Raw genomic sequence first — 25,977 nt, forward strand, 5'->3', positions numbered from 1 at the left:
TCTTATCCATCTAGGGCTATAGAAAATTATTTTCAAAAACTTCCTCTAATGGCCCTATTTCATACTGTCCTAAATGTGATGAGACTAATGTGTCACTTTTTCATTATTTATGGTCTTGCCCAAAGATTGATATATATTGGAGGGAAATTTTTGGGTTTTTGAATTATCAATTGAAGATAAGGATTAAATTGTCTCCGTGCTTTACTTTTTTGCATCTAGATAATGTAGTGTTTCCTTCAGTTCCCAACACAAATTTTATTTCCCCTGAAAATAAATTAGACAGTTTTTTTTCTAGAAGCTTCCAAGAAAGCTTTATTTAATTCTTGGTTACTAAAAGAACCCCCTTCGTTAACAGACGTTATTTCTTTTATGAACCAGCTTAGTTGGCAAGAAGCCTTATTAACCAAAACCAAAGGAAATAATTCCATTGACTCTTTTAAACTGATTTGGTCTCCCTTTTTTTGAAGCTTGTTATTCTAATATAGGTGATCAAATAGGACGGTTTCTCAATTTATAAGATGTGCTTTCAGACATTCCAGTCAATGAATGGACATTTTTCTTTATTTCTTTCAATATGTTTACATCCACTGGCTTAGTTAATTTTAGTTAGTTGTTGTCAGTCTCATTAAATGGTATTTAGTTTTTAATAATTTTATGCCATTGTATCGATTATAACTTGTCTTTCATCTGCATAAAATTTGCTGTCATACTGTTATTATTTGTTTATCATGAAAATCAAATAAAATATTTTCGAAATAAAAAAAAGGATACCCTTTATTGTTTATCATGTGTCCAGAAGAACAAGACACAAGCACAACAAAGTTCTCATACATGCAAAAAATAATGCATTAGTGCGAACAAACTTTATATACCGGAATATAATATGGATAGATGCTCCAATACAAGAGCCTGCTCACAGAGCAATTGTTATTCTCCATTACCACATCAGCAATCGTTACTTGGACAGTGCTAAATTTTTGGATTGCAGTTTGTCTATTTCTTGACCAATATTTCCTTCAACGGTGTCACACTGGGCAAGAAGACCCTAAAAACAGTGAGAAATAGATTGAAGATCTCCATCATAATATTTTGGTAACGTTTACATTTGCAGATCAGCTTAACTAAAAAATGGCCATTCTCTGCAGTAGGTCCTGTAACTCACCTGAACCTTTTTCACCAATCCTTTCCTTTTCAGCCTACAGTCACAGAAATTCTCAGGCATTGTCTGTATGCAAAACATTTATATAATATTTATTATTGTAGGCTGTATATTGCATTACTTATTCCTATTGATTCCATTTGCTTTTGCACATTACCACAGAAAATGTATGCTATTCAAGCAAGCAATATGAATTTTATAGCTACATTAGAAACTTCAGATGTGGAGAAGGTATTGCACATTGTTCACAGTCTAAAGGTACAATATTAATTCCATTATTCTGTATCCTGCCTATCAACAACTGTAAAATATAAATGGGGCGCGTCAATGTACAAAAATGCAAGCAGAGAATATGCCTCATGTTCCATGGCATTAAAGGATTGTAAGTACAAGAAATTCCTTGCCCAACATAGCCCTATGCAGGACTCTACCACAATGGTAGATCAACCCACCATGAGATCAACTCACCATGGCATCAATCCCTTCAAGGATTTTCATAAACTGTTCCACAGTTGTCTTTATTCTTTTGTCAAGCTTGATAAGAGCTTCTGCTTGGAGACTTTTATTAAGAAACCCCTGCAAATGAGAAAGAAAATGTCTGTATCAATACTTAATCAGAACTCAAGGGAAAAAAAATCTGAAAGCTTTTAGTGAGCTAATCAGTTTTATTCAATGTCCGGAACTGTAAAAAAAGAATATAGAAATATTTGTCCATAAAAAATAACAAATGTGAAACATTTAAATGTAATGTATAAAGGCTGAAGTGACTGACGTCTAACAGAACACTCCTTCCTGCTTTTCAGCTCTCTTGGTTTCCACTTACTGGTTACCAAGCAGTAACCAATCAGTGACTTGAGGGGGAGCACATGGGCCATAACTGTTGTTTTTGAATCTGAGCTGAATGCGGAGGATCAATTGCAAACTCACTGAACAGTGATGTCCAATGTGGGCCCCCCTTCAAGTTGCTGACTAACTCAGAGAGCTGAAAAGCAGAAGTTGGGTTCTGGCTATTATATTAGACATCCAGTCACTCCAGCCTTTATAGATTACATTTTTGCCTAACTAACTATATTAGAAACATTTTTTACACAGTCTTTATTTTTACACTGAACTGTTAAGCAAACCTAGTGAAGTAAATCTGGACAAAGTGAAGTAAATCTGGACAAAGGAGAGGTAAACTTCAATTTCAGAGGAAACAACTAAAGGTGGCCATAGACGCACCAATGATATTCGGTACACATATGATGGGAGACGAGCTGACCGATATCAGTAGAAGACTTGTATATCAGTCGGCTCGTCGATCCGGCTGGCCAGAAAATTTTGACGGGGCACCTTTGAAGACACCCGAACATCGCCCATTGTTAGTGCTGAATCATCAGACCCAGGTAGAATTCTATTATTGTTTCTACCTGTATAACTGACGATTCAGCTCTACACGTGTACTAAAACGAACGAGAAAGATCGTAATTGTAACGTCTATCGCCACATTAACAATGCTTTCCAGAGACAATGAGAATGACAAAAAATAGTGGACAGTACATTGTAATTATACCTTCTGGATTCCTGAAAGTTCCTTGTTCACATCTTCCAGCTTGGTTGCCATTTGTTCTACGGATTTCTCCAGATCTTTTAGTTTCTTTAATTCAGATTCCTCTTCTGGGCAGTTCTGTTGCACAAACATCAAAGTTGGCAATAATGTGTGCACTGTATTAAATAAAAACCCTTTAAATATTGGTCAAGAGAGGGGGTTATGTCACCCGGATATAAAAATCTGTATAATAAAATGCCTTTTCAAATTAAACTCAAATTCTTTGACACCCATAATTGTTCTAAATGTACAATCGTCATGACCACGGTACCCTACCCTTCAGTTTTCATTCCAACATTACAGAACTCTTATCCCTATACCTAAAAACACAGTTCATCTGTCCTTCTCTGGAATGCCTGCTCAGTTTCCTACAAACATACCTCTAGTCATGACCTTTTCCTCACCAATTGCTTCAAACTACTTGAAATTACTGAAACCTGGCTTTCTTCTACTGACACTGCCTCACCTGCTGCCATGTCCTATATGGGGGGGGGGGGCTTCACTTACACTCCCAGAACTGGAAACATAGGAGGGGGTGGGGTAGGCTTACTACTGTACTTTTAAAGTTCTTCTACCTGCTCCTTCTCTGTCATTTACCTCATCTGATGTTCACTCTATTAAGCTCTTTTCTTCTGTAGAACTTCATATTGTGGACTAAAACACCAAACATTAGACATGTTAGGTCTCTCTTCTTCCTTTGACTCTCTTTGCTCTTATATCTCAACCATTTCCTGCCTTAATCGGACAACCTCTGTCTTCTATAGCACACTCACCACTGCCCTTAATGAGCTTGCTCCTGCCAAGACAAAATATATTAGACCTGAACAGCTTCAACCTTGGCATACTGCTCATACAAAAGATCTCCCAAAGATATTCACATACACTTAGAAAGGACATGTTAACCCACCCCCTCTAAAATTTAATCAGTAACCAGCCTCTTTAAAATCTTTAGATACCTGCCATTCTGGTTGTTAAAAGGTTAACAGTAAGGCTGCTGGAGCATCCCCTTAATCACATAGAATTCCTTCTCTTCAAACCCACTCTGCCCCCTCCATCAGGAATTTACTTTGGCTGTTTGCTAATAAGCATGCTCAGTAAACAAATTCTCCAGTCTAACAGACTAGCTAACTCTAGCTGCGGCTTTCTGAAGTCTCCCGAAGTTGCACAATTTAACCAATCTATTTGCTGGGGTCCAAATTACCCTAGCAAACATGCATTGGTTTGAATAAGAGACTGGAACATGATTACAAAAGAGCCTAAATAGAAAGATGAGTAATAAAAAAAAAGTAGCCTTACAGAGCATTTGTTTTTAGATGGGGCCAGTGTAAGCTGGAAAGAGTCAAAAGAAGGCAAATAATTCAAAAGCTATACAAAATAATTCAAAAGTTGCTTAGAATTAGTCATTCTATATACTATCTATAGCTAATTTTAGTGCCTTGAGGGCTGCCATTCAGAGCAGTCATCAGTTCTTTTCTTCAGTGTATACAATAGAGGAGTCTGAATCCCCAGGCTCACTTCATAGCTGCAGTGATGGCACAGCTCAATCTAGTCAGTGGCTGACTCAGGATATGATTCATGAAGCTTTAATAAAAATTAATGTAAACAAGGTGCCAGGGCCAGATGTCATACACCCCCGGGTTCTAAGACAGCTTAGTTCCGTTTTAGACCGGCCCCTATTTATGATTTTCTCCGATTCGCTTTTCATCTTTTCATTCCAATATTTAAAAAGGGATTACGATCTCAGCCTGGCAATTTTAGGTCAGTACGTTTTGACATCTGTGGTGGGTAAATTATTTGAAGGCTTGTTAAGGGATCACATTCAAAATGTTGTCCTAGTGAATGGCATTATGAGCAGCAATCTGCATGGCTTTATGAAGGATAGGTCATGTCAGACAAATCTGATTGCTTTTTATGTTAAGTAATATGCTGGACAGTGGAGGCAGTAGATGTGATCTATTTGGATTTTGCCAAATCGTTTGATACCGTGCCCCACAAATGACTGCTTTCTAAACTAAGGTCTGTAGGGCTTAAAGCGCACCTGTTGGGTAAAAATGTTATCCCCAACCAAAGGTGCGGGGGGGGGCTAATAGAGCCCGCTTTCCAGTGGGGGATAACAGTAGTTTGTTTTTTGTTTTAAAAATGCCCCCACCAGCGCTAGGCTACCCGCAACGGGAGGGAGCTCCCAATGCGAGCAGCCATTTCCTATCACTCGCATGTGCATAATGAAATAAATCCCCCAAATTGCTCATGCGCATGACGTCACATGCACGTTATTCGCATACGAGTGACCGGACATGGCTGCTCACCCCGGGAGCCTAGCGCTGGCAGGGTGCATTTTTTATTATTTCAACAGGAATGCAGGCTCTATTAGCCCGCACCTTTGGTTGGGGATAACATTTTTACCCAACAGGTGCCCTTTAATGAAGTCGTTTGCACATGGATAGGAAACTTTCTACAGGATAGGGTACAGAGGGTGGTTCTTAATGGTACATTCTCTGCTTGGAGTAAGGTTCTTAGTGGGATCCCTCTGGGCTCAGTATTGGGTCCACTTTTTTTTTTTTTTTTTAACTTGTCCATTAATGACTTAGTGGAGGATATTGTAAATAATGTACCAGTGTTTGCAGATACAAAATTATCCAGCCCAATTAATTTCATCCAGGATGTGGCATCCTTGAAACAGGATCTTGACAAACTGGCAATCTGGGCAGCTAAGTAGCAAATGAGGTTCAACGTTGATAAATGTAGTCATGCACCTGAGATGTAAAAATATCCAAGACACTTATAGCCTTAATGAGAATGCACTAGGCAAATACATTTTGGAAAAGGACCTTAGAGACCTTGTAGATAATAAACTTGGCTGTAGCAAGCAATTGCCAGTCAGCAGCATCAAGGGCATATATTAAAAGGAGCATTGATTCATGGCAGGAAGGGGTCATTCTTCCACTGAATAGAGCACTGGTAATGCCCCATCTAGAATATGCCGTGCAGTTTTGGTCTCCAGTGCTCAAACAGGACATTATTGTATTAGAGAGGGTACAGAAAAGGGCAACTAAGCTGGTAAAAGGTATGGAAAATCTTAGCTATGAGGAAAGACTGGCCAAATTGGGGAAGGGGCCAGCCCATAGAGAACACTGCTGCCAGGCTTATACACCTCAGCAACTGTTCCTCCTCTACCATGCTACTCTGCCAATCCCTACACTAGCTTATGTCACCATTCAGAATAAATTTCAAACTAATAACCCTCACATTCAAAGCACTTCATATTTCTGCCCCACCAGACATCTCTGAAATTATCTTCAGATGCTCATCCAAGTGCTTGCTACGCACCTCTACTGACCTGCTTCTCAACTTTTCTCTCATCATCTCCTCACATGCAAGACTTTGCAAGGGCTGCACCCCTACTATGGAACTCACTCCCACCGCCTGTCTTGCTACCAAACTTTCTGCTTTCAAAAGATCTCTTAAAACACATTTATTTAGAGAAGCTTACCTTCATTTAGTTTAGCATAAGATGAGTTATTAGATTAGAAGAGTAGACCTAGATTTTGGGGTGACAGTGGATGTGTTCTACTAAAATATTGCTGAAGCATTTAACAGTACCACAGAGAAAGTTATTGATTGAATTAAGGAATATTGAACTGGAAATTAAAGGGGAACTAGCGAGAAAATGAAAATTTAACAAGCTTCATCACATTGGACAAAGCAAGCTTTTTATGAAAAGGTTGATAGACAACACACTCTTTAAAGGGGTGGTTCACCTTCAAACAACTAGTAGTTTTCAGATAGACCACCAGAAATAATGACTTTTTCCAATGACTTTCTATTTTCTATGTGTGACAGTTTTTCTAATATTTAAGTGTGAAGTGTCATTTTTCACCTTCTAAAGCAGCTCTGGGAGGGGGGGGTCGCCGATCCTGTAAACTGTTCTAAATGGATACATTTAGTTGATACATTTCTTATCTTTGTCCCTGCTGAGCAGAATCCCTGGGTTTCATTACAGGCAGCTGTTAGACTTGATACAATAGTTGCTAATACTCCAGAGCTGCTAAAGATAAATGTATCAACTAAATGTTGCAAAATTGTAACAGTCCAGAGTCTACATTACAATTACTGAGCTTCCAGATTCAACACCAGAGACACAAACATTCAACTTTAAACTTAGATTTTGGAAAAACAGTAAAAAATAAATAATGGAAAGTAATTGAAAAAAGTCTATTTCTGGGGAACAATCAAAAAACAACTGAATTGAAAAAAAGTGTTTGGAAGGTGAACAACCCCTTTAAGCGAGAAAGCTCAAAGATCAACGAGCATCCTCCAAAATTAATACAATCCAAAGTGAAACTGGGCAACTTACATATGACCCTAACCAAATTGGAGCACAGTTTTATGAATTATACCATAGACTACTGTATACAGTAGTCTATGGTATAATTCATAAAACTGTATATATAGTGAATAAAGTACCCCCTCTTGTAAAATATAAGGACATTATAAGTTACCGAGGAGTTTCATGACCATATAAAAACACGAGGCCAAAGGCCGAGTGTTTTTATATAGGTCATGGAACTCCGAGGTAACTTCTAATATCCTCATATTTTACAACTGGGGATACTTTATTTATTATAATACACAAATTTCATTGAGTCATGTGACTGAAATGACATCAGAACTCACTGTTTATAACTGATGACATCAGAACTCACTGTTTATAAGGATATAATTTACAAGATATTCATGGCTTTTGTGTATTATATAATTATATATAATTTAACTCAGCCCACTCCATCGAAAAGCAGTGAATATACTGACCCTATAAGTGCCTTTCTGAAAGATCTTAATTTGCCCAAATTTCAATCCAACGATTTGCAGGCATTAAACGAAGAAATTACTCCAGAAGAGTTAGCATACACTCTGAAAAACATGCCTAATGGCAAAACTCCAGGTCCTGAAAGGCTTCCTTACAAGTATTATAAACTTTTTTCGCATATCCTTTCCCCTTATTTGCTGAAGTTGTTCAATCAGTTTTTGCAAGGAGTCCCAATAACTAAAGGTCCCCATAGACGCGACGCGACGATTCTTCTTGCCGAACGACCGATTTTAGGGAAGCCCGACCAATCCTTCGAAATTATCGTGCGAACGATATTCGAACGATCGTACATCTTACGATTTTTCGGCCGACATCTGTCGGGAAATTGATCGGCCAGGTCAAAAAATCTTTGTCCCAGTGCAATCTCTCTATGTTTGCAGGGCCAAGCAGGCAGCTCCCCTTTGTTTTCCTGGTAAATTGGTCTTTTTAGTTGATGGTAGATTCGTACGATCGTTCTGAGAAGATCGTGGTCTCACGATCAGGATCTGATCTTTTAAAAATCTCAACATCTATGGCCAGCTTAAGACAACCCAAGCTTCATATGTTTCTCTCATCCCTAAGGAAGGAAAAGATCATACTCTATTTAAAAACTATACTATAATATAATATTGCCCAAATTAATACATTACGACCAGGTAGGATTTATATTAGGTCATCAGGCAGGGGACAATACCAGGGGGGCCTTGACCTTATTGAAATACTCAATAGAACCCATGTTCCATCCGTAGTTCTAAGCCTTGATGCCAAAAAGGCATTCGATAGATTAAACTCGTCTTTTATTTTTCATACTCCCTCATTTGAACTTGAAAGGCCCATACTTAACAGCTCTACAAAATCTATATAGTCAACCTTCAACTTACTTAAAGCCTATCCCAATAACGAACAGTACGAGACAGGGCTGTCCTCTTTCATTCTTACTGTATGCACTCGGTATAGAGCCTTTAGCAGCAGCGATCAGATTGAATCCCAATATTTCTGGTGTCCCAATTAGTTCAACACAATTTAAAACTGCCCTCTTCGCGGATGATGTCCTCCTAACATTAACAAACCCGACTATATCATTGCCTAATCTACATGACCTGATTAAAGATTTTAGTTCTTTCTCTGGCTATAAATTGAACTTATCTAAATCAGAAGCTCTATCTCTCAACATTGCCCCCAACAGATCTCCAGGCGTTGAAAGCTAATTTTAATTATAGGTGGAAGGGGGACTATTACTTATTTGTGTACGCAAATCACAACCAAGTACGAATCTTTATATGAGACTAATTTTAACCCACTTATAAGTTTAACCAAAAAGATGCTTACAAAATGGTCACAATTTCCGACATCCTGGTTTGGCAGGATTGCTGCAATTAAAAGGAGTATTTTGCCAAAGTATTTGTACCTGTTTGAAACTTTGCCGGTTACAATGCCCCCAAAAACACTGAAAGACATTAAAAGTTTATTCCATAGATTTATTTGGGGTAAAAAAAAGTCACCAAATAGCCAGATCAGTTTTGACTACATCTACTAAACATGGAGGCTTTGGGGTGCCCCATTTGCAAAAATATTACGAAGCATCGCAATTGAGGCAACTGTTGGCATGGTCGAGCACACCTCCCCCCACTGTCTGGGCCATCATTGAAAACATGATTTCTCTAGACATATCTATTAACTTACGCATATGGTCTTACAATAGCAAGGATATCACTAGGAAAGGCCTGCTTCCAACTACTCAATTGACCTTGAAATTATGGAACAAATTAAAATACCAACAGGGCTTGATGTCACAGTGGCCCTTAATTACAAGCTATCTTCAAAATCCCAGGTACATATGTTTCATTCTGCAAACGGTGGGGACAGACAGGCCTATGTACAGTAGGGGAATTAATTAACAATCTTACGCTCCAGGAACTGAGAGATTTAGCACCCCAATCCACTCTATACCAGTTTGAATAATTTCAACTTCGCCAAGTTATACACCCGTACTTAACTGCTGCAAGGTCAAGCGCAAGTACAGTTTTTGAAACCTTAGCTAAACGGGGAATGCCACAAAAGCGACTTATTTCTAGGATATATGAGCTTCTTAATGAACCTCTAGCCGCTAGTCTGGGGCAACATAAATATGAGTAAATGGAATAATGTACTTCAAGACAATTTGTCTTCAGTGGATTGGTCAGAAATTTAGAAAAATGCTGGATGAATGGTTACCTGTGTTAGACAGAAATATCATATTTATAAGATATTGATGTTCTGGTATTACACTCCCGATAGGCTCCATATGCTTTTACCTGATCATTCACCATTATGCTGGTGAAATTGAGGAGAACAGGGTACACTTCTACACATTTTTTGGGAATGCCCAATTATTCAACCAATGTGGCTAGAGGTTAAGAATGTATTAGAGCAGGTTCTGATAACCCAAGTCCCTTTGGATATACCTACCTTTCTTATAGGCAGACCATGTATGGGCAAAAATTGGCTAATCATATTCTGACAGCTGCATGAATCGAATATCAATAGCAGCCAAATGGAAGGCCCTTAATTGTCCAAACATCCAGGAAATAATTAACAGAGTGAACGCTAACATTGTTTTTGAAGCAAATATAGCCTATTTACAAAATACCACCCCCTAACATCTAAATACTTGGTCTATCTGGGAAGTAAGAGGTTTTGTTTCACTCAATACTCCCCTAGCTGATGGATTGACCTCATAAAGCTAAGCTGTACCTTGGATCTTGATTACCTATCAGACTAGTACATCTGGGGCAAATTGGAGAAGCTTCAGATGGGGTTTTTTTTTTTTGCCTTCCTCTGGATCAACTGGCAGAAAGGCAGGTTAAAAAAAGTAAAAAGGTTGAACTTGATGGACTGGTGTCTTTTTTCAACCTAACTTACTATGTTGCTTTCTCCCAGCTTAACTAAGCGATCTACATATAGATTAACCACAAATATCTCTCAACTAATCGAGACATTATTTTTGTTGGGAATTTAAATTAACTATGCTCTACTTTAATCCAACTTAGAAACATAGTTGAAGATATTACTATGTTAATACTCTGTCTGAAAACAACTGTTTGCGAACATGTATATGCATTTATACTCTGCAAAACACAACTTGTAATGGTCAGAATTGTGTGGAGACCGCTATGCTTTTATTTATTCCCTTCATAGACATCATGCATGTTTTACTTTTTTTTTTGTTTGGTGATCTAACCTTCTTCCTTTGCTTTTCTTTTTATATATACACATTATTATTTCTGTTATGCATGACTATATACTTGAAAAATCATTCAATAAAAATATAAGTTACAAAAAAAACCTCACATGAATTTGATATTTGATCTTTAATAAATGTGCCTCTAGTTGTGTTAGTCAGTGGCTACTAAAGTGAATAAAGCGCCGTCATGCATAAAAAGACATGGACATATTTTTGCCTCTTTAGATCACTGATACAGCCTCACCTTGAGTATGAAGTGATGTATTGGACCCCAGTCCTTAAAAAGCACCTGTCACCCACCAGAGGTGACATTTGTTTTCTTTTTAAAGAATGCTAAAAGGTGTTTGATTTTTTTATTGAAAGAGAATATTTTTTCATTCCACATATGCAGTGAAAAAAACTTACACTATGCTGAACTGTAGAACAAACAACCCAAAATTACCTTTTTTCCAATCAACATGATTCTGAAACCGTTTTTCACACCAAGCGCTGAGAGAGTCTGTTCCATTTCCTTTAAAGACTTTCCTGTGAAACAGAATAATATTTTAGTAATCTTTTATTCAGAAACCAGTTATCAACAAAGCTCTGACATAAGGCAAAGCCATCTTCCTTAGTGAAATAATTTGCATTTGTTTAAAGTGATACAAACACTAAAAAACTTAGAACACCAAGTTAAAAAAAAAAAAAAAAGCAGACCATCCAAAGGTGCGCCAACACTCAATTATATATCAGTGCAAGGGGGAGGGGTGTCCACCACATTTAGAGCAATTATCCTATATACAAAAGAGGACTTATCCCCCTATCCACTTGCACTGTAGAAAATTAACCACAATATAATACAATAAAAAGCAATATTTATTAATAACCATGCTTGTGAAACAAATTAAAACATATTTAAAAACCAACAGCGCTGCTGGAAACAAAAATCGGGGAATGCCCTGATATTGATTAGTGATCACTATTTTCCATGCTTGTTGAAAAGCCGTGCATAGGTAAGAGATGTGATTGGAGCAGTAAAGATGATTTGATATAACGTACTAGATGTAAAATCCCGGCAAAGATAAAGCAATACTTTTCTGCATTAATGTACTGTACTCAACCTCGGCTAAAGGGGCTTTCGCCCATATAAGGGACTAGCAAGGAGAGCCAGCCCCCACCCTGTTTGGGATATACTTCTTACACAGAAAAGAAGGGATATTCTGGCACGTATGCCCAGAAGTTGGTCTGAAACTAACTCACATTAATGCAGAAAAGTATTGCTTTATCTTTGCCGGGATTTTACATCTAGTACGTTATATCAAATCATCTTTACTGCTCCAATCACATCTCTTACCTATGCACGGCTTTTCAACAAGCATGGAAAATAGTGATCACTAATCAATATCAGGGCATTCCCCGATTTTTGTTTCCAGCAGCGCTGTTGGTTTTTAAATATGTTTTAATTTGTTTCACAAGCATGGTTATTAATAAATATTGCTTTTTATTGTATTATATTGTGGTTAATTTTCTACAGTGCAAGTGGATAGGGGGATAAGTCCTCTTTTGTATATAGGATAAACACTAAAAAACTACTTTTTAAAATATGAATGTACATTAAAAGTTACCTATAGGTCATGCTGATCGTTTTTTAGTTTTGTAAGTTATTGTTAGTTGAAGTTCCTAAACCTGACTGTCCAATCTCAGACTGTCAGTTAAAGTTTCTAATGCGAACGGACTTCTGCTGCACAAATATGGCAGCCCCCTCATAGGTGACCACAGGTAGTCAGATAGGTAATGTAAAAGTTTTGGGCAAATACTTTATGGCAAAATTATAAGAAGCATGCAAAGTAAATTTTATGGTAGATGTAAAAAAAAAAAAAAAAAAAAAAAAAAAAGGTTCAATATCTGGTGTGAGTATCTCTTTAATGACTTTTTATTTGTAGTAATTGAATAGTACTCTGTGGTAACTAAGATAAATAAATCCATATTAGTAGTAAACTAATCCTACTGAATTTTTTTTGTGGATGTTTTTAATATACTTAATAGGGGTAATTTACAACCACAAGTGCAGTGAGCAAACAGAATTTTCAGAGGTTTCCCAGAAATTCACAGTCGTTGAATTTGCCAAGGCGAGTTGCATTTGACACAATTGCAGATGATACATCAAAATTAATGCAGCTTTGCTCTCACACTTCTGCATAAATTGGACACAATTGTCTTTAAAGTTTTAATCCAGTTGCAATTATTTCTGGTGTTCAGCATGAAAATGGCATGTGCATCTGATTCTATAGATGCAAGTTTGTTGCACCTATTGACACAGGGCTCTGATGAAACCATGGAGCTACCACCTGGTCCAGAGGTGGCTGTAGCTTCAGGGTTCTCTGTGTCAGTAGGTGCAAATGAAAGACTGAAACAGCACTGAGCACAAAGCTCAGTACACAAAGCACCCTTTGACTAAAGTACCTTTAAGGGGGCTTTATACAGACTGACTGCAGCGAAATTTGCACTGATGCAACTTGTGGTCATAAATGACATACAAGGTGTGGTGATCCAAATTAAAACATTTTTAGAAATATTTTCAGAAAAACTCCAAATCCAAGGCAATCCAAATTGTCATAAAAATGCCATACATGGATTGTTTCCATGCTGAAAATTCATGATGATTTGTGAAGGATAATTTATATATTTGTATTGGTCCTAAAGATATCTAACTGCCTTTAAAGGAACAGTTCAGTGTAAAAATAAACACTGGGTAAATATATAGGCTGTGCAAAATAAAAAATGTTTCTAATATAGTTAGTTAGCCAAAAATGTAATGTATAAAGGCTGGAGTGACTGGATGTGTAACATAACAGAACACTACTTCCTGCTTTTCAGTTCTCTAACTCTGAGTTAGTCAGTGACTATAAAGGGGGCCACATGGGACATAACTGTTCAGTTAGTTTACAATTGATTTAGTATTCCGCTCAGATTCAAAAGCTAACATTTATGACCCCCATTAAGTCTCTGATTGTTTACTGCCTGGTAACCAATCAGTGGAAAGCAAGAGAGCTACAAAGCAGGAAGTAGTGTTCTGTGATGTTAAGACATCCAGTCACTTCAGCCTTTATAAATTACAGTTTTGGCTAACTAACTATATTAGAAACATTTTTTATTCTGCACAGCCTATTTATCCAGTTTTTATTTTTAGACTGAACAATTCCTTTAAAACATAAGGTAAATTTAACAGTTGTCTCCTGCTGCCACCCTTTTATGAAGGCACCACTAATGCTTTTCAGGTGTCAAATGAACAGCTCTAGTGAGTATTTCATATGGGTTTCCCTAGAAAAGCAACCAACCTGTACTTTCAGGCAATTCTCGTTCTACACAGTGAAAGGCAACAGAAGTGTTTTGATATCTTTAACACAAAAAAGGCCCATAAGTTTATATTGTGGAAATCTACCAAATGCGCAAAAAGCCTTTAAGGAAACGTTCAGCATAAAAATAAAAACTGGGTAAATAGATAGGCTGTGCAAAATAAAAAAATGTTTCTAATATAGTTAGCCAAACATGTAATCTATAAGGCTGGAGTGACTGGATGTCTAACATAACAGGACAGAACCCAGTTTGCTTTTCAGCTCTCTTTAGTTGACTTAAAAGGGGCCACACGGGACAAATGTTCAGTGAGTTTTCAATGGATCCTTAGTATACAGGTCAGATTCAAAAGCAAACAGTTATGAAAAAAAAAAAAAAAAAAACCCATCTGAAGCCTCTCCAATTTGCCCCAGATGTACTAGTCTGATAGGTAATCAAGATCCAAGGTACAGCTTAGCTTTATGAGGTCAATCCATCAGCTAGGGGAGTATTGAGTGAAACAAAACCTCTTACTTCCCAGATAGACCAAGTATTTAGATGTTAGGTGTTATTTTGTAAATAGGCTATATTTGCTTCACAAACGATGTTAGCGTTCACTCTGTTAATTATTTCCTGGATGATTGGACAATTGAGGGCCTTCCATTTGGCTGCTATTGATATTCGATTCATGCAGCTGTCAGAATATGATTAGCCAATTTTTGCCCATACATGGTCTGCATATAAGAAAGGTAGGTATATCCAAAGGGACTTGGGTTATCAGAACCTGCTCTAATACATTCTTAACCTCTAGCCACATTGGTTGAATAATTGGGCATTCCCAAAAAATGTGTAGAAGTGTACCCTGTTCTCCTCAATTTCTCCAGCATAATGGTGAATGATCAGGTAAAAGCATATGGAGCCTATCGGGAGTGTAATACCAGAACATCAATATCTTATAAATATGATCTTTCTGTCTAACACAGGTAACCATTCATCCAGCATTTTTCTAAATTTCTGACCAATCCACTGAAGACAAATTGTTTTGAAGTACATTATTCCATTTACTCATATAGGTATGTTGCCCCAGACTAGCGGCTAGAGGTTCATTAAGAAGCTCATATATCCTAGAAATAAGTCGCTTTTGTGGCATTCCCCGTTTAGCTAAGGTTTCAAAAACTGTACTTGCGCTTGACCTTGCAGCAGTTAAGTACGGGTGTATAACTTGGCGAAGTTGAAAGTATTTAAACTGGTATAGAGTGGATTGGGGTGCTAAATCTCTCAGTTCCTGGAGCGTAAGATTGTTAATTAATTCCCCTACTGTACATAGGCCTGTCTGTCCCCACCGTTTGCAGAATGAAACATATGTACCTGGGATTTTGAAGATAGCTTGTAATTAAGGGCCACTGTGACATCAAGCCCTGTTGGTATTTTAATTTGTCCCATGATTTCAAGGTCAATTGAGTAGTTGGAAGCAGGCATTTCCTAGTGATATCCTTGCTATTGTAAGACCATATGCGTAAGTTATTAGATATGTCTAGAGAAATCATGTTTTCAATGATGGCCCAGACAGTTGGGGGAGGTGTGCTCGACCATGCCAACAGTTGCCTCAATTGCGCTTGTATGTATTGTGTATCTGATGATATTCATGGGTGACTGTCCCTAATATTTCCGGGATATAAGTTTCATAAGATTGCCATCTGTCAATTAATGGCCAAAACTTTGTTATTTTTCCTACTTTAACCCTTTAGCTTATAGTCAAAAATAAGTAAAATATAAATGATATCAATGGAAACAGACTTGTCCTTTAGGTTTAGTGTATGGTAGGGTGCTTCTCAACACTTCTGTGGGTGTTGCACAAGATTCCAAATTGAAGTAGTATCCAGAGAGCACAACACATCTTATGGCATCATGCCATGCCAGATCCTGAGGAAGGCTGTTTGGCCGAAACATGTAGTGCATGACATTCCTGCAATAAACATACCATGATGCCATAAGATGTGTTGTGCTCTCCGGGGACTACTTTCTTATTTGTAAAAGAAATTGCTATTGAAGCAGCATTTGCTTAACTTTTTAAACAATGTTGCAAAAGTCTTACTTCCTCAGCAAAGACAGGTCTGTTAAACAGATGGCTTGTCTTACATTGTTTCAACATTATGAGCCACCAGGGCAGAGGATAGAAAGGGGGCCAACAGTACATATACAAATAACTTGAAGATTTACCCTAGAAAACAACATTATTAGAAAGAACAGATTCTGGTGAATCAAAAATGGGTAAATATATCTATGTACTCCAAACTACCAAGTTGCAATCGTCTCCTAAAGTTATAATGTTTTATAGAAATTGGTGAATTTTTTGAAAAATGACTTCAAAGCGTCCACTCTACAGCATCATATCTCCCACACATCATTAGGTATCAATGTAAAATACCCCAAATATGAAAGCCAGGGGTCCACTGAACAGTTTGATGCCCAATATGTACAGGTTTACCTAAGCATGTGGTATATAGGGGCCCTAAAATGTAGACACCCTATTTGAGCCATCAGTTCTGCAATTCCAGATACTGCAAAATCAACACATTTACATAGTTTTTGGGGGGGGGGGCAAAGGTAAAAAAAAGTACATTCACCCCCAGAAAACCATATATTTTCGGAAAGTACATGATCCCCCGAATCCAAATTGGTTATGCATGTCTTTCTACTCCAAAGCACCAAGCCGCAAACCTTTCAATTTTTAAATTTTGGTTACATTTTTAAAAATCACCTCAAAACTTCTACCCTGCAGCATCGTATTTCCCACATACTATTAGGTATCAAGACAAATCACCCCAGATATGAAAGCCTGTGAACAGTTTGATGCCAAATGTGTATAGGTTTACCTAAGCACGTGGCATATAGGGGCCCTAAAATGATGACCCCTCCCACATGGTCTTTCATTTCAGGTGCTGCAAAATCAACACATTTACATAATTTTGGGGGTGGCAAAGAGAAGGGACAAACCTATAGTAATATAGGCACTTTGTGCCCTAAGCACATGTTTCTACTTCCATTCCAGCTCTGATCAAGATAATTACTTCCTTGTCAAGAATAATTGTTTACATAAAGAGCAGAAAGCAGCCGCACCATTACCCATGGTTAAACTTTAGCTGCTACTCTTGCTCTGTAACGCTGGCAAAAGGAGCCCCTTATCTGAAATCCACCCCCTCCCTCTTCCATGGTGATAAACCATGTCCTGGTTCTCTGTTCAGAGCTTTTGTTCTTCCAATGGCTAACTAAAATTCACGTGCTGGAGTCCTCCAGGCTCTACCCCCTGCAGATACTGGGGATATCACAAGAGGAGTCTGCAAGGCTGATTCTACCCATGTTGCCTTGCTCTCCCGACTTTCAGAAAAGTCAGGGCACAATCAGTATCTTGTGGACATTTTCAAAAGTAGTTATAGATTGATATTTAGTGAGATTTAATTTAAATAAATTGAGGTAAGTGTTTTGTTTTAAAAGTTTTACTGCCTTCCTAGTGTTAAATCAATTGTGACAGGTTCTGTTTAAGTTTACCCTGAAAAAGAACAACCTTAACTTTCAAAATATCCTAGAATTTTGATGTAAAAATTCTGAAAAAAAAAAAAATATATCATATATTCCATAATATAAACAGATATAGTAGAAACATTTATTTAATGCATGAAATTACAACTGATTTGGAAAGGCTCCAGAACATGGCAATACCAAATATATATAGTTTTGTGGAGATTTCGGATTTGTATAGGTCAAAAACTACCAAGTTTCCAAAGAGCTGCTCCGGAAACCTAAATAATTCTGATTTCAAGGCCGAAATCTCCACTAACAGTGGCTTTACCATAAACAACTGTACATTTTTGGGAAGAACAGATTGTAACTAATAGAAAATAAGTAAATATGTCTTTGTATTCCCAACTACTCAACCACAATACTTTCCTAAAGTTACTAGTTTTTTTTGCTGACATATAAATTACCTCAAAACTTCCAATTTGCAGCATCCTATCTCCCACATACCATTGAGTATCAAGATAAATCACCCTAAATATGAAGGCCATGGGTACACTAAACAGTTTGATGTGCATTGGTTTACCTAAGTATTTGGCTTTTAGGGGCCCCAAAAGGAAGATATGATCCATCAAGCTATGTCATTCCAGCCACTGCAAAAGTTACACATGCATTTCATGTGGGATAAAGCTACAAAAATGAGTGGTAACCACAGAAAGTCATATTTTTGGAAAGTACACATCCCCCTAAATCCAACATAGGAAAATATGTATTTCTACTCCAAAGTACCAAAGTGCAAAGCTTTTCTAAAGTTGGCAATTTTGATTACATTTCAGAAAATAACCTCAAAGCTTCCACTATAGCATCCTATCTCCTATCTAGGTATTAAGATAAATCACTCTAAATATGAAGGACATGGATTCACTGAACAGTTTGATGCCTAATGTGCATAGGTTTACCCAAGTATGCAGCCTATATGGGCCCCAAAAGGAAGACACCCCATATGTTCTATCAAGCTATGTCATTCCAGCCACTGCAAAAACACCACATTTACTTCATTTCATGTAGGATAATGTTACAAAAAAAAAAAAAAGTGTGGTAACTCCAGAAAGTCATATTTTTGGAAAGTTAACATTTTCCAGAATCAAAATTGGTTAACTATGGCTTTCTACTCCAAAGTACTAAACTGCAAAGCTTTCCTAAAGTTGGCCGATTTTGATGAAAATCACCTCAAAGCATCCAATTTGCAGCATCCTATCTCCCACATACCATTAGGTATCAAGATAAAACACCCTAAATATGAAGGCCAGGGGTACACTGAACAGTTTGATGCCTGATGTGTATAGGTTTACCTAATTATGTGGCATTTACGGTCCCCAAAATGTACCTTGTGCATATTCGTTTCATACTTACATTTACACAAATTAAAAAACAGATTGCCCGTTTAAAGGGGACCCATCACCCAAAAAAAATATTCCAAATCCTATTATAATCACACTAGTCAAGCAAAATTAACTTCAATTACACTGTATCAATTATTTGAATCTTTTCTCCATCAGTCTGGGAGCTCATAATTATAGCAAACAGGCAGGAGCCATTTTGTGGACACTGTTATTAAGGCAAGCCTTGCATCATCTCAGAATCTTGTTTGTGCACCAGATTGGGGGACCTGATGTCCATCACCATGCACTGGCTACACAATTAAATGGAGGGGGGAATGTGGGAGGAGCAGTGACATCTTGAAAGTGCTGAATGGAAAGTTAAAGTAATTGCTTGCGCCGCCTCTATGCCTAAAGCATAGAGGGGTTGCTAATATTTGATTGACAGCCGAGATATTTAAATGAGTTTACAACAGCTGTGAACGCTCTGTTTCACTCTGTCCATGGGCCAGGGAAAGTGCGGGGATCCAGAGCCTTGGCTGTGGGGCAGCAGAATGGGGAAGGTGCTGTGCGCGCAGTTCCCTGTTGCTCCTTTTTCTGGTTTCCAATTGGCAAAGTTGCAGCACTAACGGCCAACAGCCTAAGAAGCCTGAACGCTTCGGGGGGCTACCATCTCTCCCCTTCCCCAGGGGACCCGTACAGCCAGCACGAACCCCACTATAAACCCTGCTTCGCCAGCCAACAGTGATACAGCCTAGGCCATGCCTGCCCAGAGCCTGAGAGCGGAGCCTCAGCCTCCTTCACATGCTGTTAGTAGGATAGCCAGGGAGTAGAAATCGAGCACCGCAGGATGGATGGTCGCCCTGTTGCCTTTTCTGAAGAGGAGGGGAAGTGGAGTTTCAGTAAGTTATTGCTTAATAAAGGCTTTGCAATGTAAAAGTTTAATTTGTCTTGGTGTTTATTTTTAGTTGTATACTAAAAAAATATTTTTTAAAAAAAATTTGATGTTACTGGTCCTTTAAGTTTGTAGTGGATTGCTCTTTTAACTTTTTTATTTTGCAATATGTGTGGAAGTGTATACATGTATGTAAGTGTACATAAGTGTGTGCAAGTGTGCAAAAAAGGGCACTTTTTCTTGCAGGAGGGATCGCGCCGCAGGGCCAAAGTAACAGCCACATCGCCTTGTTGCCCAGGAGGCTGCCACTCCTCCAGACTCTCTGCAGAGGCAGCAAAAGCCGCCAACTGCAGAGGAACGAATATGGAAAGTTCTTGGTGGATTGAGCCCTTGCCTGCCAGCACGTACAATTTGATTGGTTAGTTTTAGATCGGTGTATTAAATGGAACAATTGATATCTGAATGCTCATCGTACAATGATTAATATCTGAATCTATCAACGGTGTAAAAATAGGCACAACTGAAAAGAAACCTATCTGCATACGCAGATGATATCATACTCTTCGTAGCTAACCCAGTGATGGCAATCCCACACAAACAACGAAATACAAGATTTTGGGGCCATCTCAGGGTTTCAAATCAGTCAGAGCTGCTATGGTTGGGAGCCCCCCCCTAACAATGAAACAAGAGCAGCTGCCGCCATGTTCCAACAAACCACCTCACACTTAAAATTCCTGGGTGTAAAAATACCAGCTAACATAACACAGCTATACACACTAAATATAACAGAAGTTAGACAAAGCCTTGCAAGACTTTCAAAGTTGGGAAAACCTGCCGATTAACTACATTCGTAAACGTAACCTTTTCGAAATGGTCACCTTCTCAAGCATATACTATAAAATGCAAGCAATACGATCATAATAAAAACCACAGAGACAAACAAAATTAACAAAAAACTACAAGCCTTTATATGGAAACACAAAAAACCTAGGATAGCACTATCCAAACTAGCACAACCCAAAAGCAATGGAGGACTTAATGTACCACTTGCAAAACAAGTGCATATACTGATGTTCATAGAGACCAAAACTTCACACCAACCATCTCCTTATCCTATCTACTTCATGCCTTACCCTCAGAAATCTCCTCCCACTGCCAAACAAACCCGCTGATCTATACAGTAATCCAAGCCCGGCAAACAATCAGAACCAAACTATTTGGCACGTCTAAATTATCACTTTTCCTCCCTCTGTTAAACAACAACAACCGGTTCCAAGACACCAAAGCAGGCTCCCACTTTAAAACATGGCTAACAATGATCAGTCACTTCTTAATCTTAATACCGGAACAATATACAAATTCTCGGAACTACAATCCAAGCACGACCTTGCTAACAGTCACATCTTTGCATACTTACAGGTAAAAAGCTATGTGGAGCGGGTAATTTGGGGCATAAAGCCACAACTAATAACCCACTAGATATTTTAATAAAGGCAAACAAGGGAAGACTACTCACAGAATCTACAGTATACACCATTATTAAACCAAAAATAGATTACAACCTATGCACAGAGGGAATATCGAGATGGTTAAAGGGGTGGTTCATCTTCAAACATCTAGTTGTTTTCAGATAGATCACCAGAAATAACTTTTTCTAATTGCTATCTATTTTCTATGTATCACCGTTTCTCTAATATTGAAGTGTTAATTGTCATTTTTCACCTTCCTAAAGCATATTTCAGCATATTTACAAAGCTAGTAGGTTTGTAAATATGCTGAATGACAACTTTTTATTCCAGCTCGTTCAAGAACCTACTAGGAATAACTCTCTTTTGGACCTTGTAATAACTAACAATACTGAACTCATCGCTAACATTTGTGTGGGTGAGCATTTAGGGAATAGTGATCATAACATGGTCTCCTTTGAGATTCTGTTGCAGAAGCAATTCTATAAGGGAGTAACAAACACTAAATTTCAGACATGCAAACTTTTGACAGTATAAGGGCATCTCTGCAACATATTAAGTGGGAAATGCTTTTCACAGGGTTAAACACAGAACAAAAATGGGAAGTCTTTAAAATGCTGCTTAATAAATATACTTGTCAGTATATTCCACTTGTAAGCAAGGAATGTTGTTGCAAAGCATAACCTTTTTGGTTCAATAGAAGTGTTGGTTTTGAGGTGGGTAAGAAAAGACGTGCTTTTAAAGGAGAAGGAAAGGTTAAAACTAAGTAAGCCTTATCAGAAAGGTCCATCTAAATATACCAGTAAACCCCCAAAGTAATGTTGCTCTGAGTCCCCTGTCAAAAGAAACACTGCATTTCTTTCCTTCTATTGTGTAAACATGGGCTTCTGTATCAGACTTCCTGCCTTCAGCTTAAACCTCATTGCCCTGGGCAAAAGCATGCTCAGTTTGCTCCTCTTCCCCCGCCCCCCTCCCTTCTCTACTGTAATCTGAGCCCAGAGCAGGGAAAGACTCAGGCAGGAAGTGATGTCACACCATGTTAATACTGCAGCTCCTATCCTAAACAAACAGAGAGTTTCTAGAGCTTTTTACACAGGTATATTAAAACATTCTACAGAATAAATATAGCATTCTAGCTTGCACTATTGCAGCTAATCTATTGGCAATACAATGCCTCCGTAGCTTTCAAGTTAGCTGGTACAGCCGAAACATTTATAAGGTACAAGGAGGCCAATAAATCATGCAAAGAAGCTATAAGGCAAGCTTAAATTGCTATAGAAAAGGATATTGCAGCAAGCAGTAAAAAAAATCCAAAATTATTTTTTAAATATGTTAATAGTAAAAAAATGAAGCAGGAAGGGGTGGGACCCTTACTATCAGAGGGGGTCAGCTGGTTGATGAAAACAAAATAAAAGCGCAGATTCTGAACTCATATTTTTCATCTGTCTACAGAAATGAGGAACCAGTAAGTGAAGGTTTCCTTCTTAACAGTCCCAATTCTAGTAATACAACTAATGATGCATGGTTCACACATGAAGAAATTCAAAAGAGACTAGAACATGTTAAGATTAACAAAGGTCCGGGGCCAGATGGTATTCATCCCAGGGTAATTAGCAAGCTTAGCCCTGTGATTGCCAAACCTCTTTACTTAATTTTTCAGGATTCATTGAGATCTGGCATAGTGCCGAGAGACTGGCGAATTGCTAATGTGGTGCCTCTATTCAAAAAAGGATCCCGTTCTCAGCCTCAAAACTATAGGCTAGTGGTAGGAAAGCTTTTCGAAGGGTTAATAAAGGATAAGATACTGGACTTCATAGCAAATCATAATACTATGAGTTTGTGCCAGCATGGTTTTATGCGTAATAGATCTTGCCAGACTAACTTAATTTCTTTTTATGAGAATGTAATTAGAGACCTCGATTCTGGGATGGCAGTGGATGTGATTTACTTAGACTTTGCTAAAGCATTTGATACAGTGCCACACAAAAGGTTACTGGTTAAATTAAGGAATGTTGGCCTGGAACATAGTATTTGTACCTGGATAGAGAACTGGCTAAAAGATAGACTACAAAGAGTGGTGGTAAATGGAACATTTTCTAATTGGACCAGTGTTGTTAGTGGAGTACCGCAGGGCTCTGTACTAGGTCCCTTGCTTTTCAACTTGTTTATTAATGACCTGGAGGTGGGCATTGAAAGTACTATTTCTATTTTTGCAGAGGATACTAAATTGTGCAGAACTATAGGTTCCATGCAGGATGCTGCCACTTTGCAAAGTGATCTGTCTAAACTGGAAAACTGGGCAGGAAACTGGAAAATGAGGTTCAATGTTAATAAATGCAAGGTTATGCACTTTGGCAAAAATAATTTAATGCAAGTTATACACTAAATGGCAGTGTGTTGGGAGTTTCCTTAAATGAGAAGGATCTAGGGGTCTTTGTAGATAACACGTTGTCTAATTCTGGGCAGTGTCATTCTGTGGCTACTAAAGCAAATAAAGTTCTGTCTTGCATAAAAAAGGGCATTAACTCAAGGGATGAAAACATAATTATGCCTCTTTATAGGTCCCTGGTAAGGCCTCATCTGGAGTATGCAGTGCAGTTTTGGACTCCAGTCCTTAAGAGGGATATAAATGAGCTGGAGAGAGTGCAGAGATGTGCAACTAAATTGGTTAGAGGGACGGAAGACAAATTATGAGGGTAGACTATCAAGGTTGGGGTTGTTTTCTCTGAAAAAAAGGCGCTTGCGAGGGGACATGATTACACTTTACAAGTACATTAGAGGACATTATAGACAAATGGCAGGGGACCTTTTTACCCATAAAGAGGATCACTCTACCAGAGGCCACCCCTTTAGAGACTAGAAGAAAAGAACTTTCATTTGAAGCAACGTAGGGGGTTCTTCACAGTCAGGACAGTGAGGTTGTGGAATGCACTGCCGGGTGATGTTGTGATGGCTGATTCAGTTAATGCCTTTAAGAATAGCTTGGATGATTTTTTGGACAGACATAATATCAAAGGCTATTGTGATACTAAGCTCTATAGTTAGTATAGGTATGGGTATATAGAATTTAATTAAAAGTAGGGAGGGGTGTATGTATGGATGCTGGGTTTTCATTTGGAGGGGTTGAACTTTATGGACTGTCTTTTTTCAATCCAATTTAACTATGTAACTCTGGGGGGGGGGGGGGTCCCAGACCCTGTAATCTGTTCTGAATTGATACATTTAGTTGATACACGTCTTATCTTTGCCCCTGCTGCAATCTGAGAGTTTCATTACAGGCAGCTGTTAGAATTGATACAATCGTTGTTAATACTCCAGAGATGCTGCTGAGAAATGTATCAACTAAATGTTGCAAAATGCTAACAGTTTAGAGTCTGCACCTGAATTACTGAGCTGCCAGACTCAAACACCAGAGACAGGGACATTCAACTTTAAAGGGGACATATACCATATTTTTACAACGCAGAAAACCATATAAAATAATGTAAAATAGAAGAAATACCTTTTGGGACAAATATGTCCATATTAGCACGAAAACTGTGTTTAGCCCGCCCCTTTGCTAAGTTTCCTGTCTGAAGCTGGCCATAGATGTTGAGATTTTTAAAAGATCAGATCCTGATCGTGAGATCACGATCTTCTCAGAACGATCATACGATCGTACGAATTTACCATCAACTAAAAAGACCAATTTGGCAGGAAAACAATGGGGAGCTGCCTGCTTGGCCCTGCAAACATAGATAGATTGCACTGGGACCGACAAAGATTTTTTGACCTGGCCGATCAATTTCCTGACAGATGGCCGAAAAATCGTAAGATGTACGATCGTTCGAATCCCACTAACCGCACAATAATTTCGAAGGATTGGTCGGGCTTCCCTAAAAACGGTTGTTCGGCAAGAAGAATCGTTGCGTCTATGGGGAGCTTGAGACTCTCTGGTATCTGGAGCCAACAGATGTTTCGGCCTCTGTAATAGGTGGGAGGTGCTGTTCGTGATGTGACTCTCAGTCCGTCCCTGAATTCCTTCTACAAATTGGATCATTCTTACTGCTCGTTTCCCTTCTCTGCTGGTTTTTTTCACTCCTCCCCTGCTCATTTCTTTCCCCTCTGTTTGTTCCCCCTCCCTCCACTGCTCACTCATTTCTGTCAATCTCTGCTGTGTTTTTTTTACTCTGCAAAGAACGCACACCTACAGCAGCTGTTCTTGAATTAGATGACTATACAAACAGTACTAATGCACACGGTATATCATTTAATAATATATGCAGAGTGTTAGTGTATTATGAACTATAGATCATGTCCATTTGGGCATATACATTTGTTACTGATGTACATTTGTTGAGGAACAGTCGGACCATACCGTTGCACTTTAAATAAAGGAAAATATTACTATTATATTTCTTTATAGTTTGTATTAAACTTAACATCTGTTGCTTTATGCTGAGCATTTAAAATATACTGTTATAGGTTAAATGATCAGGCAGCAGCATAAGACAGCTATGTGCACACACAGGACAGAAGGTGGGAGGCATTTGGCTGCTACAGCTGCAGAGTTCAGCCTGTCAGTCAATGCTGTGACCACTTCCTGTGAGAAAA

The 25,977-nt window shown here is 38.3% G+C and overlaps 1 protein-coding gene across 3 annotated transcripts in view; it reads right to left on the minus strand.

The window, feature by feature from the left end:
- Positions 1–756: 756 nt before the first annotated feature.
- The window catches only part of bag1.L (BAG cochaperone 1 L homeolog), a 33,436-nt gene continuing 8,215 nt past the window's right edge, over positions 757–25,977 (minus strand). For all 3 annotated transcript variants that reach the window (XM_018267669.2, XM_018267668.2, XM_018267667.2), the window contains exons 3-7: positions 11,259–11,341; positions 2,712–2,825; positions 1,628–1,735; positions 1,163–1,225; positions 757–1,045 (exon numbers count right to left, since the gene is read on the minus strand). In XM_018267669.2, coding sequence (XP_018123158.1) covers positions 956–1,045; positions 1,163–1,225; positions 1,628–1,735; positions 2,712–2,825; positions 11,259–11,341 — 458 coding nt within the window. In that variant the 3' untranslated portion in view covers positions 757–955. The remainder of the gene's footprint in view (positions 1,046–1,162; positions 1,226–1,627; positions 1,736–2,711; positions 2,826–11,258; positions 11,342–25,977) is intronic.

The sequence above is a fragment of the Xenopus laevis genome, chromosome 6L, assembly GCF_017654675.1.
Source record: "Xenopus laevis strain J_2021 chromosome 6L, Xenopus_laevis_v10.1, whole genome shotgun sequence".
NCBI classification, from domain to species: Eukaryota; Metazoa; Chordata; class Amphibia; order Anura; family Pipidae; genus Xenopus; species Xenopus laevis.